This window comes from Suillus subalutaceus (assembly GCF_016647625.1).
Source record: "Suillus subalutaceus strain FC151 chromosome Unknown DFJ58scaffold_525, whole genome shotgun sequence".
In the NCBI taxonomy this organism is placed as follows: domain Eukaryota; kingdom Fungi; phylum Basidiomycota; class Agaricomycetes; order Boletales; family Suillaceae; genus Suillus; species Suillus subalutaceus.
This window is the reverse complement of record NW_024540774.1, coordinates 2,857-19,162: the sequence shown is the minus strand read 5'-3', so window position 1 is coordinate 19,162 and position 16,306 is coordinate 2,857. Positions and strand designations below refer to the sequence as shown.

The window sequence follows — 16,306 nt, the reverse complement described above, 5'->3', positions numbered from 1 at the left end:
CTGAAAGGAGATGAACAATAGTTAGGTTAGTATATGAACAGGACATGAAATAAGAATCAGATCAGATCTGTGGACACAGACGACGGATATGTCCATCGGATCTGGATCGGATCTGAGATCCGGATCTTCGGATCTGTACCCAGATATATGGTATATGACAAGATGCATCAGAACTGACAAGCCCAATTGGCAGGTTGAGTATCATCAAGTCCCCAAATGCCTCTGCAAAGTCATGTTTAAAAAAAAACACATAGGATCATGTGATTATTCCTGCATGACTCATCCCAAACTTTGTTCAAATTCCCTAGCTGCAGGTTCAATTATTCATCAGCATTGCTTCGAACTCTCTATATCTCTTACACAATCTTTTGCTAATATCAATGATTTCTCAATCAATGTCATGCATACATAGAGTCTACTTGAAGAAGTGCAAAAAAGATCCAGAAAAACGATACCGAGGTGCTCGAACACACGCTGTTCAAGCTGTGATAAAATCAGTAGTTTTCTGCAACAATCTGATGCAATAGTGGACCTCATTTATGAGTGTGTATTCTCTCTGCCATTATTTTCAGCAACTGATAGCAGACCATGGTTCAGTAGACATTCACTGTGAAGAGTGCTGAGTTCTGAGAAGTCATAGTGTTCATCCTTGGACTTGAGCTTGCATTTTACCCCCGGGTAGTCTTCATGTTATTCTCAATCCTTGTCTCCATTAAGCATCTCTTTGACTTGTAGACTCATCATCTGCTTACGCGAGCTTTGCTTCCTTGGACGTTTTGCTCATTTTCTGACACATTTTATCCTGCTGTCATGCCCTTCCATTGTTGCTTCTTCGTTACTCTCACTTGTTCCACTGGAAACTCTGCAAATCAAGCCCCTCTTTGCCTGAAAGTGTAGATATACCATGGAGAAGACCGGCTTTGAATTAGTGAATTTTCATTTACTCTAAGTTCACAAAACATGTCTGTCTAGAAACATGTTTAAAAGTTGTTGGTGCCTATCTGATCTGCATTCGCTGAATTTGGCTAAAATCATCAAATTTACTCCCATGTCTGCAATCAAACTATCATCTGCCCCATTGTTTTCTCGCAGTTGGTCAGCTTCCTGTGTCTCATGCTCAAATCTTTCAGAGCAACATCGAGTCCATGTTCAGGGTGGGTATGTTGTTGGACAGGGCGGCCCTTGCACACGTGCACTTTTGAGCCATTGTAATTGCCAACTTGCACAACAACACTATCTGCATCACCCAATTCAAGATATCAAGAACTAACAAGTCATTGTTGCATTATAAAACACGTGACACATGCAAGTATATATATGTACATATAAAGCCATTTGAGACACGCACATGCACTCATTTGCATCCAGTCTTCCAAGTTGTGGATGAGCCACCAATATTATTAGCTTTGGCGGCACGCTTCGATTGGAACTGTTGATGTTTGTCCTGACCATTCTGATGATCCACCACTGTCTCATCAATTGGGGTGGGGGGGCTAGGACCAGTGTTGCAAGCATTAACCTTCTGACATTTTGCAGGGACATTCAACCGTTCTTCTTCAGATTCACATGTGCGCTTCTTGCCTGTGTCAGAAGGGAGTCCTATGGGGCAGCATCAGACAGAAATGTTGAAGTCTGGGTAGAGTGGTGCGCCGGCAGGTGCAGCAGGTAGTGTTGTAGCTGACTCAGATGGGATATGGGTTGTCAATGGCTGCACCCGGGAGGGTGATGGTGTAGAGACAGGGAAAATGAAGGTGGGATCTGTGGTATGATAGGGCTGTGGCTGCACTCCAGCATTTGGGGCAGTAGGAGATTCATCACCTGTCAGAATCAATGTGTTTTGCATTTGATGACGAATTCATGGTGGTGATGTGATAATTGGTAATGAAAACTGTTGGGCATGGGCAAAATCCTCTAGAGATGGATCAGGGTCCAGCAGAAACTGAGTGAGACCATGCATTGTCTTGTGAGGAAGTTGTGAAGGCATGAGAAGAATGGGAAGATATGGCTGTGATGTGTTGTCATCCGTGTCCATCGGTGGTCGGGATCCATCAGGCCCAGAGAATAATTGAAAGGTGTTGATGCCTTCCATGAGAGAAAGAATCTCCCAGGCGGAAAGCGACACATCAGAAGTTGCGGTTGTAGTATCTAAAGGGGTACTAGTAGGTAGTAATGTATCAGAGGCTACATGGGCAGGCTGAGAGGAAGGTCCAGGACTCGGAGTGACGGCCAGAGTGGATGATATATCAGATGCAGGCAGCAAGCTTTTTGCTCTTGACAGAGCAGCTGCCTCAGCTGTTGAAGGGGCATCAGTACTAAGTATCTTGTACTGAGTAATGTTACGAACTAGGATGGTTCAGACGTATGGCTACTCGATAAGAGTAATTGGCCAAGGTCGGTTCAAGACTTCGGCGTATACCAAAGTTCGATGTTCTTTAAGACAAGACAAGGAGAGTGTCCTCGACTTGAATCAAGTTCAATACGACTTAAGATTGGAGGTCTTAAGCGAAGGAAGTTCCAGGTAAAACCTAGTAAGATTAAAGTAAAGAACTACATAGTACAAAGCGAGTTTATATAGTGAAAGGAACTGCTTTAGGGCCGGTACGACAAAGTCAGAATGAGTCAGAGATAAGAGCAAGTCAGAGATAACAAGAATAGGTCACCTAGCGACAGCATGATGCGATCGTGGTGTAATACAACTGATAATAAGAGAAGTCTAGCGATGGCTTGATAGTGGCCATGACGTAATACAAGGTAAGAAGGGAAAATGAATAGGGGCGTACTTGGTTGTAACAAGTAAGGTGAGAAACTTACAAAAAACACATTCTACAAACTGCATGTAAGTCACCATAATATTCTGTGAGAATTGGGGATAGGCTTGGCTGAATCGATTTCCCAGTTTCATTGTACCAATATGGAAACTACTGATATCAAGTGTTCCACCCGCGGCAGGATGTGGCCCACACATGAGCACTGTGAATACCCAATCTGTCATCTCGTGCAACTCCTCGAAGAACTGGGACATAATTGCAGTGATTTTGGATATGTAGTTGTGTATATGTAATAAAATGCTGTTCATATATGAAGATGGTAAATATCCACATATCCTTATTGTGAGCTTGTTTCTTTGCTTTCTCTATTTCCGTATGTTTCTTCTCCTTCATTACCTCAATAGCTGCAAGGACCTCCCCCTTGACCTCCTCGGACTCATTGTTGAAAGCATCTTTGAGATGTCACCTAATGACACACAGGGTCGTCTTCTTGGCCAGCTCAGCAGAAGGCATATTTTTTTAGTTCTTCCTGCTCAATCTTTACAGCATCCTTGACTTTGTATAGTGCATTTTTGAGTACATCTCCCATGGTTTCAAGGTGCGAGTAGGTTTGTCCATTTTCTTCAGCATGTTCTTCATCATCATGTTGACTGTGGCAGTGTGCTTTCCATTTGCCCACCGGCCTGCTTTCAACGCACCCAAATTGTTATGAAATTTCTCCATCAGGCGCTGTTAATATGGTGAGTAACACATTAATATTCAGACAGATATAATGTACCTGTTGACGCAATGCCCAGGCTTTTGACAGTACTGCAGATTGTTCCTCGGTCAAGTCAACATCAAGTGGGATGTCTGGGAACACTACAGTGCACTCGGGAAACCTTTCACCCCATGCCTCAAAGAAGGGATTCCACAGAGGTTCGTAATTTTTTTTTGCCTTACATTTGAGGAATTGTTCATGGAATGTCTTCATAAATTCGATCTGCTCAGCAGAATATTTTGTGGGTGGTGCCATTGGTGAGGTTAGATGTCTGGTGCGGATAACAACTATTGAATAGTGTAGTAATGAAAGGAAGTTTTCAATTCGAGTGTATGATTGCAAACCATTGGCATGTGTGACTGCTAGAGAGGAACTGATTCAGTCCAATGGCAGTAGGGCTCACACATTTGCACCTTTATCATACATGCTGATATGAGACAGGTGTTGATTCAATACTTGACCGGCTTCATGTAGCATTATGATAGGTTTGGCCCATTAAAATATAATATTTAGTGAATGAGTTTTCATCTGACCAAGATTCAGTACTCCATTTTGCCACACTCAAGGAGGATCCTTGGTTCTTTTTCTTTAATACTACTACTACCATTCACCAGACCTCTGTCTACTAGTCAAGATGGTCCGTCCAGTCATTCATCACACAGCCAAAGCGAAGCTACAAGCTGCACGTGAAAGGCACCGCCGTCATTATGCAAAGTATGTCATACATTCATTAATTATGTCCATTCGTTCCTGACCAATCACACCAAAGAAATAGAGATGAGATTTTAAAGAGACGAAGAGAGCTTTGTAGCTCTAAAACCAAGGAATCAAAGGCAGCTAATAAATTCACTAAGGAGCTCTCAAAGGCTGTTGCAAAAGCTTTGTATCGTGAAGATGAAGATGAGTCTGAGTCTGAGTTTGAGTCTGACTCTGATGACTTGGAGTCAGATAATGACGATAAGCCGTATGTTCAGATGTTCATTTTAATAAATAGAACTCAAAATTAAACTCAATTTCAACAGATGTGATCTTCCAGAGTGTTTATGCATTCTCAAAGACATCAAGGACAAAATATTGGAAATGATCAGTGATGACCCTTGCAAATTCATCAAGGGAGTCTTATGCAAATATGTAAAGAGTTTCCCAGAGGACTCCTCCCCAGGCGATATCTCCATCATCAAAACCTCAATCATCAAGGTCCAAAACATACTCAACCGGACCATTGCAGTGCACGATCAAATCCTGAATTTTTGTGGAGTCTCACCTGAGTGGCATGCCGCTGACTCAGTCACCTGTTTCTTAAGATGGCGCTTGCATATCTAGAGGACATCCAGTGTCTGTTGTTTTCTGAAGGAGTTTGTGAGCTTACAGTTGCTCACTTGATGGGGGAGATGATGTATCAGAAAGGCATTAGAATTTGATGTAGTCAATACGAGTTTTCTTGCACTGTGTCCAATATCCTCATTAGGGTTAGGGTCCGGGATGATGCGATAAACAAAGTCATGTGCTGTATGTTGTGGTGAACAAGTTTTGGCTAGGCTGTAGGTAAAAGCACCAAACCACAATATATGAGTCTCCTGCTCTGCCTAGCTGCTACTCCTGCTAGCAAGAATGTTCGACCCTAAGGATCTCTGACTAGGCTCAGGCTCAAGGAAAGAGAGTGAGGAAGATACCCCAAATCAAGGTAAGAAACTATGTTCCAGGAGCTATCTGGTGAGCTGAGAAGCTACAACTAGGAAAGCTATAATCAGGGGATGCTACTAAATAACCCAAGTGAATGGGGAGCAACCAAAGAACTGGAATAAAGGAAACTAGGTAATGACTGTAGAGTCCTAGGTAAAGAGTGAAGTGATTATGTAAGCAGCAAAAGTGCGAACCTAATCTAAGGAAAGTGTCAATAGGACCTGCACAGTGAAAAGTGCCTCTGCAAGGCTACAGAAAGTTTGAACACCACAATGTGTTGAACCGAAATTCACCCACATTGTTCTAGTATCCTGCCATGGCACGGGCTGCAAAGAAACCCAAGCTGCAATTCGAGTGTTTCATTCAACCATTTTCTATGCCAGTACTTAGGTGTGGTGGCTGAGGTCATGACCCTGGTGGTGTTGCTGAAACCAAAGCCGGAGAACTCACGTGCTGTGTCCAGCATGCCCACATCCAGGCAAAAATTTACCCTGTGGTTGGGAGAATTCACCTCCAGCAACAAGGCAAGTGTAAGGATCCATGATCCTTTGCGCACAGACTCTACTTTACAGCAAGCGGCAACGCCCATCCACGTGACTCACGGATACAGAAGGCGTTACCTTCTGTATCCGAGTTACACGGATACATTTCTTTCTCCTTACGCTCATTATCTCACTGTCGTTGACATCCAGCATGGCCTTAGTCTCATCATTACAACATACCCTTCATTGACAACAACCTTCAACTCTCCTTCTCTTGTTATTCTCATTTGTTTTCAATTCGCCGTCTCCAAAACTGTCACTACTACACAACTTTCGTCATTTATAACATTCAGACCGCCACTCATTCATAATCCTTTCGTACTCTCCATTCGTGCCTTCTACACTACCCTGCCAGGCTCAGCGCCACTCCCTTCTGCCTCCATTTTCTCATAATCGTTTGGTCAAGATATACCTGAGGACCCTTGCCATTTCGCACTGGTATACAGCTCATGTACACTCATATCTAGCAGTGAATCATATACTCAGATCCCTGCTCCAAGAATGACCGAAAGCCTCTCAGAAACTCTGTGTCTCTAGTCATAGTCCTATTCTCTCTTTGTGTTAGCTACTAACACGTCTTCAATCTCGTTTTGTTCACTTTTCCCTTCGAACTCATAGTCAGCCTTACACAAGTTTTTCGTTAATTGTTTGATGATAATATTTTGCTTACCCTGGTTGACAGATGGTTGTATGCACTTTTCGTTGCTATAGATGCAAATTTCTGTCTCAAATGGAAGGCTGTCTCCTCTGACCAAGTGGATCCTGGTTTAAATGCAGGATGGGCCTATTTTGTGGAGGAGCACACATACAAGAGCTACCTATCTGAGCGAGTCAATGAATGACAAGAGGTGTGTATGTAGTCTGGACTGTTGGGAGTTGACATACTCATTGTTCCCTTACTAGCGCAGTAAATATGGCTGACACAAAATCCTCACGAGGCCTGGCAGCAACTGGCATAAGAACCATCAACTGCGCTCAACATGAGTTCAAATTGCCAAATGGGGTAGGTGATCTACAGAAGGGCAAAAGGTATATTTTTCACATTTGACCAGCTGATAGTGTTAAAAGGTATCTCAACATGGACTATCTTGTTTTTTCGGCACTCATTGGATTCACAGTCACAATGCTAAATATCTCCTATGATATCGCTTGCCAATGGTCAAAGAATCTATGGAGCAGAATGGAACACATGCTGGCCCAACTTCATATACCACACAAAAACATACTAGTTCGATACTTCATACCAAAGTTTCATATCACGGCCCACATCACAGCCTGTCAACTCACATTCTCATGGAACCTTACTAAGTGGGTAGGTCGGACTGATGGAGAGGCCCCAGAATGGGGTTAGGCAAATGCCAATCATGTTGCATCGAGCACAAAGGAGATGGGGCCAGGAACACGACGTGATACATTAGATGATCATTTCGGTAACTGGAATTGGAAAAAGACAACAGCATTTGGTGAGTTTCATCATTGAGTATTGCATTTCACTTACTGATACTTCAGACTCTCAAGCCATACATTGAAGCGCAAGATGGAAGATGCTGTAAAGTGGGAACAGGAGCACCGTGTTGCCTTGTATGACCTGGAAGGAACTGTTCAGCCTGTGCTGCTGAACAAGTGGGGAATCAAATTCAAGATGTGGGAGGAGGACAACATGCACCAAAATCCTTTTGAAAGCAAGCTTACTCATGTGTCACTGCCTATTCACTCTACAAACTTGTGCTGATCACCTTCTATCTATGTAGCCATCACGCAGGCCGCGGTGAGGTCACAGCTTGCACAAGTGGAAGCACAAGAGTTGCAGCAGGGATCAACCACTCACTCAACCATGATGTCTCATCCAGTGTCCTTATTAGTTGTGGGATTGAATTAGAAGATGTGCAGTATGTAACATCTCTCTTTCAATTTGTATTCATTGTTCAAATATTATGACAGACAATGGCTCAAGCGCGACATTTCAGACCTCTCACTTCATCCCACAGACAAGCAAAGAGAGGGCATTGTTCATAGAACCAATGTGCTACAAAGACACATTGATTCCTGGACCCGCTGTGGTGTTTAAACTCAGGCTAGCCTTGCAGAACCCCTTTTTGCTATAGTGGTCAAGCATACCAGAAGTCCACATCACATCCATCCATCACTTCCTTGCAAAGCCTCAACTCACCTGACCCTTCCATATTGCAGCAGACTATGTCTGGCTTGGTTGACATGGACCCATTGCCTTGGCCGCTCACAGATAGCCAGGGTTACCCATACCATCCCTTACCTGCCGTCTCGGTCATCATGCACTTCAGCCAACCATCCCGTCCTGTCAATACCAAATTCTTCCATGTCCTGCCCGTGTCTGCCCATCTCCATTGGTGCATTTTAAGCTTATTTTACCATTAGTGAATGAACAGCAGGTGTTATTACATGTATTCCCATGGCCACAGCACTCACAAGCCTTATTACATATTGACTTGAATACCCTGCGTTTTGCTACTACTCTCACCTGTGCGATCCCGGACATTCACGTAGTTAGATAAATTGGACTCAAGTCTCGTATGGTTTCTTACTTCCCTTTTCCGGACATACCTGCTACCATTGTAGGAGTCACCTTAGTTAGTCTTTGATTGTGCAATTGATCCCCTTGCTCCTTATCATCGGATGTGCCTTGACTGCTCTAAGTGCACACTATCTAAAGGTTTCTATACCTAGGCCTTTGTGAGATCTGGACCGCTACCGGTAGTCTTGCCTCGGCAACCTATACCTAGTCATGCCTCGTCATACCTAGTTATACCTAGACTCTCCTTACCTCAGCCTAGCCTTACCTGCCACTCCCATCGGCATCGGACTCCTCTACTTGTATCGGGTATCTTGCATCAGTGTTCCTCATCAGTGTCTCACATCGGGTGTACCATCAGTATCCCGCATCGCATTGGACATCCTCGGACTCGGACCTTTGGTCGGTCGGAACATCTCAGGTCTTAGATCTTAACTCCTTCCCTTCTCTTCCCTTGCACTATTAGAAGGAAGTGCTTCAATAGCAGTCCCCTTGGGCCGACGTACTGCACTCGCACCCATTAGGATTTAGTAGGTTTGTTGGTATAGCTAGCTGACTACTATTTCTTTCACCACACCACTCATCAGAACCCTATTTATACTGCTGCAAACAATGCAGGCAGCTGCAAGCCACACAGAAGCATCAAATGAACAGCATTATTTTGAGGTCACAGGAGCCGTCCATGATCAGATCTTCCAGCACTTAAAAGAACTCATGGTAGGCATTGTGTTTACAAAAGATGCATTGGCATTGTCTGCTGTCAACAAAAAGTGCATTGTAACATCAATGATTTGAAAAGCAGCACCTAAGTTTCCAGGACTTGATGGTACATTAAGTCTTTCAATGATTTATTAACTGACAGACCAATAGGAATACCATGCTGGAAAAATCAAAGCAAGGACATTACAACAATATGGCTGAGGGTGATTGTCATGCACACAGTCCTCACAACCTTGACTCGAGAAGGCGTCATCATGGCATACACACTTTCCCTCCACAGGGTAGCCAGATGCACCCCGAGGCCTTTTGTTCTGATCATGTCAGACGTCTCATTTGAGACAACATTTTTATGCATGTATATTCATTTAATGTGGTATTGTTTTTTTTGTTCACCTCAACTCATGTGCTTATAAGTTTTCAATTAGGATGGGACACTGACCATTCATGCAAAGTTCCAAAACCCCTTCATCCTCTACCTCATCGTGAAACTGATCTGAAATACACACTTCTAACTAGACAACTTATTCACAATGCCATGCAAACAGCTGCACTACACGATGGGATTAGCTGGCACCATAACAAAATGTGCGCTGTTGGAACAGGGACATGAGACACTCAGTGCCACACCTAGGTTATTTCCAGGGGCAAACTCCACTGCATTTGAGGCTATCTGCACAGACATGGATAGCCTCAGTGTTGAGGAGAAAGCTGACTTGGACCAATGGAAGGATCACATAGTCAGTTGTGGGGTCTCTCAGCAGTGTGTTAGAGTTGAGCTGTCAGATTTTGACTTAGACCCAGACTCAGACCCAGACTTGGATATCGCCGATGACATATAATTCATGATACTTATTTCACTTACTTAAGTGCCATCCAGAATAACATTTGTCTCAATTAAACCAAGACAAGTGTTTATGAACACTATCCTGAGCTACACCAAATATGGTGTGAAAGAGTAATAGCAACTAGGCTGTTAGAAACTAGCGCTACTTATCCAAATAGGCGCGAGTGTAATCTTTGACCCAAGAGGACTGCTATTGAAGCAACTCCCTGCTAATAAGCAAGGGAAGCGATAGCGCAAAGGGCTTAAAACCTATAGCGACCTAAGACCGAAAAACTAATGAATAGCACTGTAGCAATCAGCTATAAGTGAGTTCCGACAGAGAAATGTGCATATAAGTGAGAGGCGCTATGCAAGTTGTTTTATGTGATAGCGCTATGCGACGTCTGACTAGCGACAGCAAGAAGAAATCAAAGGGAGCGAGAGCAGAAAGTAAGATAAGACAGTGCAAGTGAAATGCCTGGTAGCAACTAGATTGTAGCACGACTACCGATAGCGATCCCGATGTTGCGAAAGTCAAACTTAAGAGGGATCCTTAGCGATACGCACTTAAAGCAAGTCAAGCGATACACAATCAAAGAGATTGACAAGAGTGGAATTGATTGCACCAAGACTAAGATATAGCGACTAAGGTGACTCTGACACACCAGCAAAGGTCCGGGGAAGGGAAGTAAAGTACTGTATGTGTGATGGGTCATTTTATCATACTGTGTAAAGGTTTGGAATTGCATAGGCATGATGTAGCGACAGGTAATAAGACATGCAGCACTGTGGAACACGAGGATACATGTAATAAGACCTGCGACTGATCAGTAGCGACACTTAAGGACTAATAACGCACCAGTGGAGGTAGGTGGACATAGGTGGGACATGGGAGGATGGAATATCTAGGCATTGGACCAGGTAGCGCACTATGGGAGAAAAGTGGTTCCAAAGTGGATAGCTTGGGAGTTGATAGCGCTGGTGACTAGTGCTTTACTCTTTTCCTCTAGGCAAGGCAAAATATGCCTATGACACTCATATGTGCCTAGCGCTGGTATGATTGTCACATCGGGTTTCACTGGGATATAGAGAAGCACGTTGTCTCTCTTAGCATTTCAAAAGTCAGGAAATTCCTTCTGCCCATTCATAACTGGCGGAAGCAAGAGTATCATGTACTACAAGATTTACAAGCACTGTATGGCAAGATTCTGCGTGCCTGTGAGGTGGTCAAGCGTGGCCGGGCATATCTCACGTCCCTAGAAAGCATGCTTAGTATCTGTGCTAAGAAACCCTATCTGCCACATCATCCTATTTGGGATATAGAGAGCGACCTCTTATGGTGGTCAGACCTTCTACAAAATGGTGGCGCCATTAGACCAATACATCTCCCAGTACCCTACTCTGATCCTCGCGCATTCTCAGGTGCTAGCTCCACCATCGGTATAGCTATAGTGATAGGACAACGCTGGAGAGCCTGGAGATTGATTCCAGGGTGGCAGACAAAGAATGGACAAAGAGACATCACATGGGCAGAGGCCATTGGCTTTGAGCTTCTCATTTGATACCTTACTTCTCTCCCAGAACTCGGTAATGCACTCACCGTCTTTGGAGACAACATGGGAGTGGTTTGAAGGATGTGGAAAGGGAGAAGTCACAACAAAGAAGTCAATGTTGTATTCAGAAGAATACACAAGCACTTACGGTCTCTACCAAGCATTTCGAAATCCGGACTTCCTATGTTGCTGTTAAGACCGTACTCAAGAAGTATCGGATCCAAAGGGCTTCGGCCTCAGCTCGTGCACTGTGCCCCTTTCCCGAGTCTTGCCCCTTATTTCAGAGTGCTAGAGTATCGCGTCTAGTGAGACGGATAAGTATCGTAACGGATCCGTTAAGGCTTCCGGATATCAAATGTATAGAGTAACAGCTAATCCGGATCGGATCTGAACTAGAAACTAACGGGTGAAGACTGTCTGAAGACAGAGACAGATATATAGACTATAGGAATCAATCCTAAGTCTTGGATTAGACGAGAGTATCGTACTCAAGTCTGGACGGATAACAGAGGGACTTAGCGTCCAGACAGAATGAGTGCAATCTAAGATGATATTCGAACTGATCTACTACAGCGCATGTACAAGGGTTTATATACTACAGATAACTAATGGAATGATCAATAAGCAAGGATGCGAGGCTATGTATGAAGTATAAGCAAAGTATGTGTACAGCATATCGGTAAGTCGGATGGATAACGAATCATAACCGGGAATGAAGTATAAGCTAAAGCGGATCAGTAAGTGTAGTGGATCAGTAAGCATAACGGAAGTAAAGGATAACCGGTATGCTGGTGTACAGGAATGCCGAAAGGAGATGAACGATAGTTAGAGTTATATGAACAGGACATGAAATAAGGATCAGATCGGATCTGTGGACCGGACGACGGATATGTCCATCGGATCTGGATCGGATCTGTACCCGGGAATATGGTATATGACAGTTGCCAGCGAATACAACCCAGCCGACGGTCCATCGAGAGGCATAGACCCTCCCACCCCTACCGAACTTGAGCTTCTGCACAATGGGAGTTACCCCCCTGCTGCCCCAAAAATTGTCAATAGAGCCCTACTCAGAGCTCAAGGAGCCAAACAAGAAAGAACCTGCAGGAGGGAAGAAGATGCACTGCTCGATGAGACCCTCCATGACCTCTCAGAATAGCAGACACCCTCGTTTTGAATCATCACTCTCTAGCAACGCATCTCCTCCATCCTCTACCCCGCAGAGATACAAACCCAGCCTTACACCCATGCCCTCTCCCCTCCAGCCTCACTGTCTAGCTCATGACCAAATGCACCTCTGGTTACCACCAGGCGAAAGCCTATGGAAAGTCATCTCCTCAGGCAACGAGAACAACTTCATTATATCCAACGACCAGCTCAATCATATACTGGAAGTCATGGGCTCCTCCTGGGCACCTTCCACCAAGGAAACCTATGGAGCAGGCCTGTTCATTTTTCAAGTTTTTCTGCGACACTCACAGAATTCCAGAAGAAAAGAGATGTCCAATCTCTCCCAACCTGCTCCTAACCTTTCTGTCGAGCTGTGCAGGCTCTTATTCTGGCTCCCCACTAGCTAACTATGCCGTGGGCATCAAAGCCTGGCACCTCTTGCATGGCCAACCTTGGCTAATAGATGCCAAAGAGCTCAAAGCCACATTAAGCGGTGCCATGGCTCTCACTCCAGCTTCATCCAAACACGACAAATGCATTCCCTTTACTCCTAATATCATAATCAGTATATGCGAACACCTAGACCTTAACAACCCCAAAGATGCAGCCATTTTCGCGTGTATCACGACAACATTCTATGTAATCACCTGCCTAGGAGAGTTCACAATTCCCTCCCTAAACACTTTGATCCAGCAAGGCACATAACACAAGCAAATGTCACGCAGAAAACAGACTGCAACAACCTACCAGTCACATCATTTTTCCTTCCCAGCATGAAATCGTCTCCCATACAAGGAGAAGAGACTTACTGGTTGGCTCAAGAAGGCCTGTCAGACCCCAAAGCCACCATAGAGAATCATTTCAGAGCAAATCCAGCAGACACCTCAGCTCACCTCTTTGCCTGGAAACACCCCAAAGGCCTTCGCCCACTTTCGAAGAAAGAGCTAACCAAACACTGTCATGCATGGTATGGAGTTCATACCATGACATATACGAATAGCAGTGTAAAAGGAGATGAGTAGAGGAGTGTACAAAGGATATACTTCCTACTTATGTAAGCTTTGTTTCTATTTATTTAGTTGTATTTGTAGTTTCTGTCTCTTTCCATTATTTGTTCATGTTTATTCAGCCACTTGATTACATCAGTGAGCCACTCAGATATGTTTGTAAGCATGTCATGTGACTGGTAATATTCTGATTTGTAAGGACTTTCCATGACTCATCATGTTTTGTCATGATTTGTCATGCTTTGTAATATTTTACAGTGCTTTGTAATATTTTACTCATGTACTTTAGTAAGCAGCTGATTCAGCACACCAAAAGGCTTGGTTTGTAAGCATAATCTTACCAATCTAGTGATGACTCATTGCTTAGTAAGGATGGTTTCTAAAATGTATATAAGGACTCCATTCTCACATAATATATAAGTTTTTCCCCTTCCATTCTTTTCCCAAACCGTGTGGGAACGTAGGAATTTGAAGTCAGGAGTTTTCCCACTTTCTGTCTCAACACTGTGAGATCACGAAGAAAGTGAAGGCCTACGAGTTGCCTTTGAAAACAATCGTATTCTTTTGGTCTAGATTGATTGTATACTATCTTACAGGGATCGCCTATACAATAATCTATCGTTTTATCCATCGTTTTACGTATTCGTGCCACATTCAGTTCAGAGAGGTCCATATTACCTACTAGGTTTCAGTTAACCTGACAAAATATATACTACTCATTTACTATCAAGAAGTGATCTAGCAAAGAAGTAATTTATTACCCTTTGGCCACCCACGAACACCACGTTATCAACCGAGAAGTAGAAAATCTGTTGACCGTGAACTTGAGGAGCTGGCACCTTAGTCTTAAAGAATACAATTGTGATAGTCATTGTATTCTGATCAACATATAAGACCCTCAAGTAAGAAGACAACGCATCAGCCAAATCTCCTCTATAACCAACCTGCCCAACCTCAAAGGCCACAGCATCTGCATTGGAGGCACGCTGGAGTATCTCCTTCAAGGAGTTCCTTTCAATGTTGTCAAGGCAATGGGACGATGTTCAAGTGACGCATTCACCATCTACCTCCGGGAACACACTATAGTGATTGCACCTTACATACAAGTATCACCAGTGTTAGAACCATTCATGCACATCACAATGCCGCCAGTGCATTAATCAACTCTAGTGAGCACACCTCCTTCTTCCTGGGGCTACAAGCTGCACTGTATGTGTCGCTGCACTCCTAACACTCTGGGACTCACAGCTCACCTTTTGCACCCAGGTTTCGGGTCAACGTTTTGGGCCGGAAAACCCTGCGGGTTTTCACCCATAAACTCTCGCATATCGTATCATTTGTGTATAAACACATACCACATACTCATCTCACTCTTGTTTCCCCATTTCGGTCACCTTAGTGTCGAAACACATAGACATACATTACATCTCAATGGACAACATGGTGGCAGACATTCTCACAAAACCATTAATCCATGACAAGCATTGGAAGTTTACCAAGGCCATGGGTCTGCAACTTCACTTGAATGGGAGTGACAAAACCAGATGAGTTCACTCTTGCATGCACACTTACTTTGCATCACACACTCTATGTCTTGAGTCATTCAGTATGTGTGCACTTCTTTGCACTTCATCATGCTTCATTGCACTTTCTCATTACTGTGCGTGCACTGGTGTGCATGTGCTTGAGCATGCCTTGGAAGTGCTTGGATGTACACATAATAGCAGAGATGTTAGGGGTATCTTAAGTGAGCCTCATGGCGTCTTAGTGAGCTCATTCCTATCATAATTGTACGTTGCTCAAAGGAGCCAAGTTTCTCTGGGGCCTACCCAATGATAATGTTCGTGATCTGACATCTGCAGCATTTTTCAGTGTTCATGATCTCACTAGGGTGATGAGGCCAACTTTGCTCACAATGCTCTTTATCGGATTGTCGACACATTTTACTATGGTCGAAGTCGCAAGCTTCTTGGGCTAACAGCGGAATTTGAGAAGAGCATCCCATATGGCACTCTGATTCTCATTGTCACAGTGGTATGCATTCACCACATGAGTTTGCTACTACTGACTATATATTAGATTAAGTGTGTGCTTCATTGCCTTTCTCAATATGGTCATCTTCACAACATCCAAGACTTCACAGGGAATATTTACCGTCAAGATTACCAGAAGTTTTTGATTATGTTAGAGAAGGTCTTGGATAACGAGAGGACCGGCGCCAAGCTTGACCAGCAGCTGGCTAAGTGGGCATCTGCTTCAATGAAAGTCATTCTTTGAGTAGGGATTCATTCCTGACATTGAGTGTTAGGCATGAAATTCAAGATGAGCACACTATCATTGATGATGACAACGACGAATTTGCCATCACACCAATGGACGACTACTAGCTGCCACACATGTAGTTTCTGCTCTTATTTTTCTTTACCTTACTCGCTTACATATAATTATCTCAGCCTAGGGATTGCATGCATTTCTTTTGGAGTCATCTGTTCATTCTCATCAATGACCACATACTGCAGTCACTTTACCCTTGATAAATACATACAACTAATGTTGAAATATCCATGTTCTACACATGCCAGCCAATGTGGGCCCATCAATGTATTGTTGTGATACATACAGGTGGGCCCATGCCAAGTATGTATGTGATACCAACAGTGGGCCCATAGTATGTGGTATAGTAGATAAGTGTACACTTTCCTATTGCATTTGGTAGGTATTGTGTGGTAGGT

At 43.8% G+C, this 16,306-nt stretch overlaps 3 protein-coding genes across 3 annotated transcripts; 2 read left to right on the top strand and 1 right to left on the bottom strand.

Moving 5' to 3' along the window:
* Positions 1 to 1,855: 1,855 nt before the first annotated feature.
* Positions 1,856 to 3,783, bottom strand: DFJ58DRAFT_738619 (uncharacterized protein; the record flags this gene model as incomplete). The annotated part of the gene is made up of 3 exons (XM_041387002.1): positions 1,856 to 2,292; positions 3,467 to 3,497; positions 3,547 to 3,783. The coding sequence occupies 3 exons, from the start codon at positions 3,781 to 3,783 to the stop codon at positions 1,856 to 1,858; spliced, it is 705 nt and encodes a 234-aa protein (XP_041234860.1).
* A 379-nt stretch (positions 3,784 to 4,162) lies between these two features.
* DFJ58DRAFT_738618 (uncharacterized protein) lies at positions 4,163 to 4,851 on the top strand (the record flags this gene model as incomplete). The annotated part of the gene is made up of 3 exons (XM_041387001.1): positions 4,163 to 4,242; positions 4,304 to 4,492; positions 4,551 to 4,851. 3 exons carry the CDS (start codon positions 4,163 to 4,165, stop codon positions 4,849 to 4,851), a joined length of 570 nt encoding a protein of 189 aa, XP_041234859.1.
* A 676-nt stretch (positions 4,852 to 5,527) lies between these two features.
* On the top strand, positions 5,528 to 7,104 carry DFJ58DRAFT_720018 (uncharacterized protein; the record flags this gene model as incomplete). Its single annotated transcript, XM_041384687.1, has 6 exons — positions 5,528 to 5,601; positions 5,655 to 5,741; positions 6,436 to 6,583; positions 6,657 to 6,660; positions 6,692 to 6,782; positions 6,822 to 7,104. The coding sequence occupies 6 exons, from the start codon at positions 5,528 to 5,530 to the stop codon at positions 7,102 to 7,104; spliced, it is 687 nt and encodes a 228-aa protein (XP_041234858.1).
* Positions 7,105 to 16,306: the final 9,202 nt, after the last annotated feature.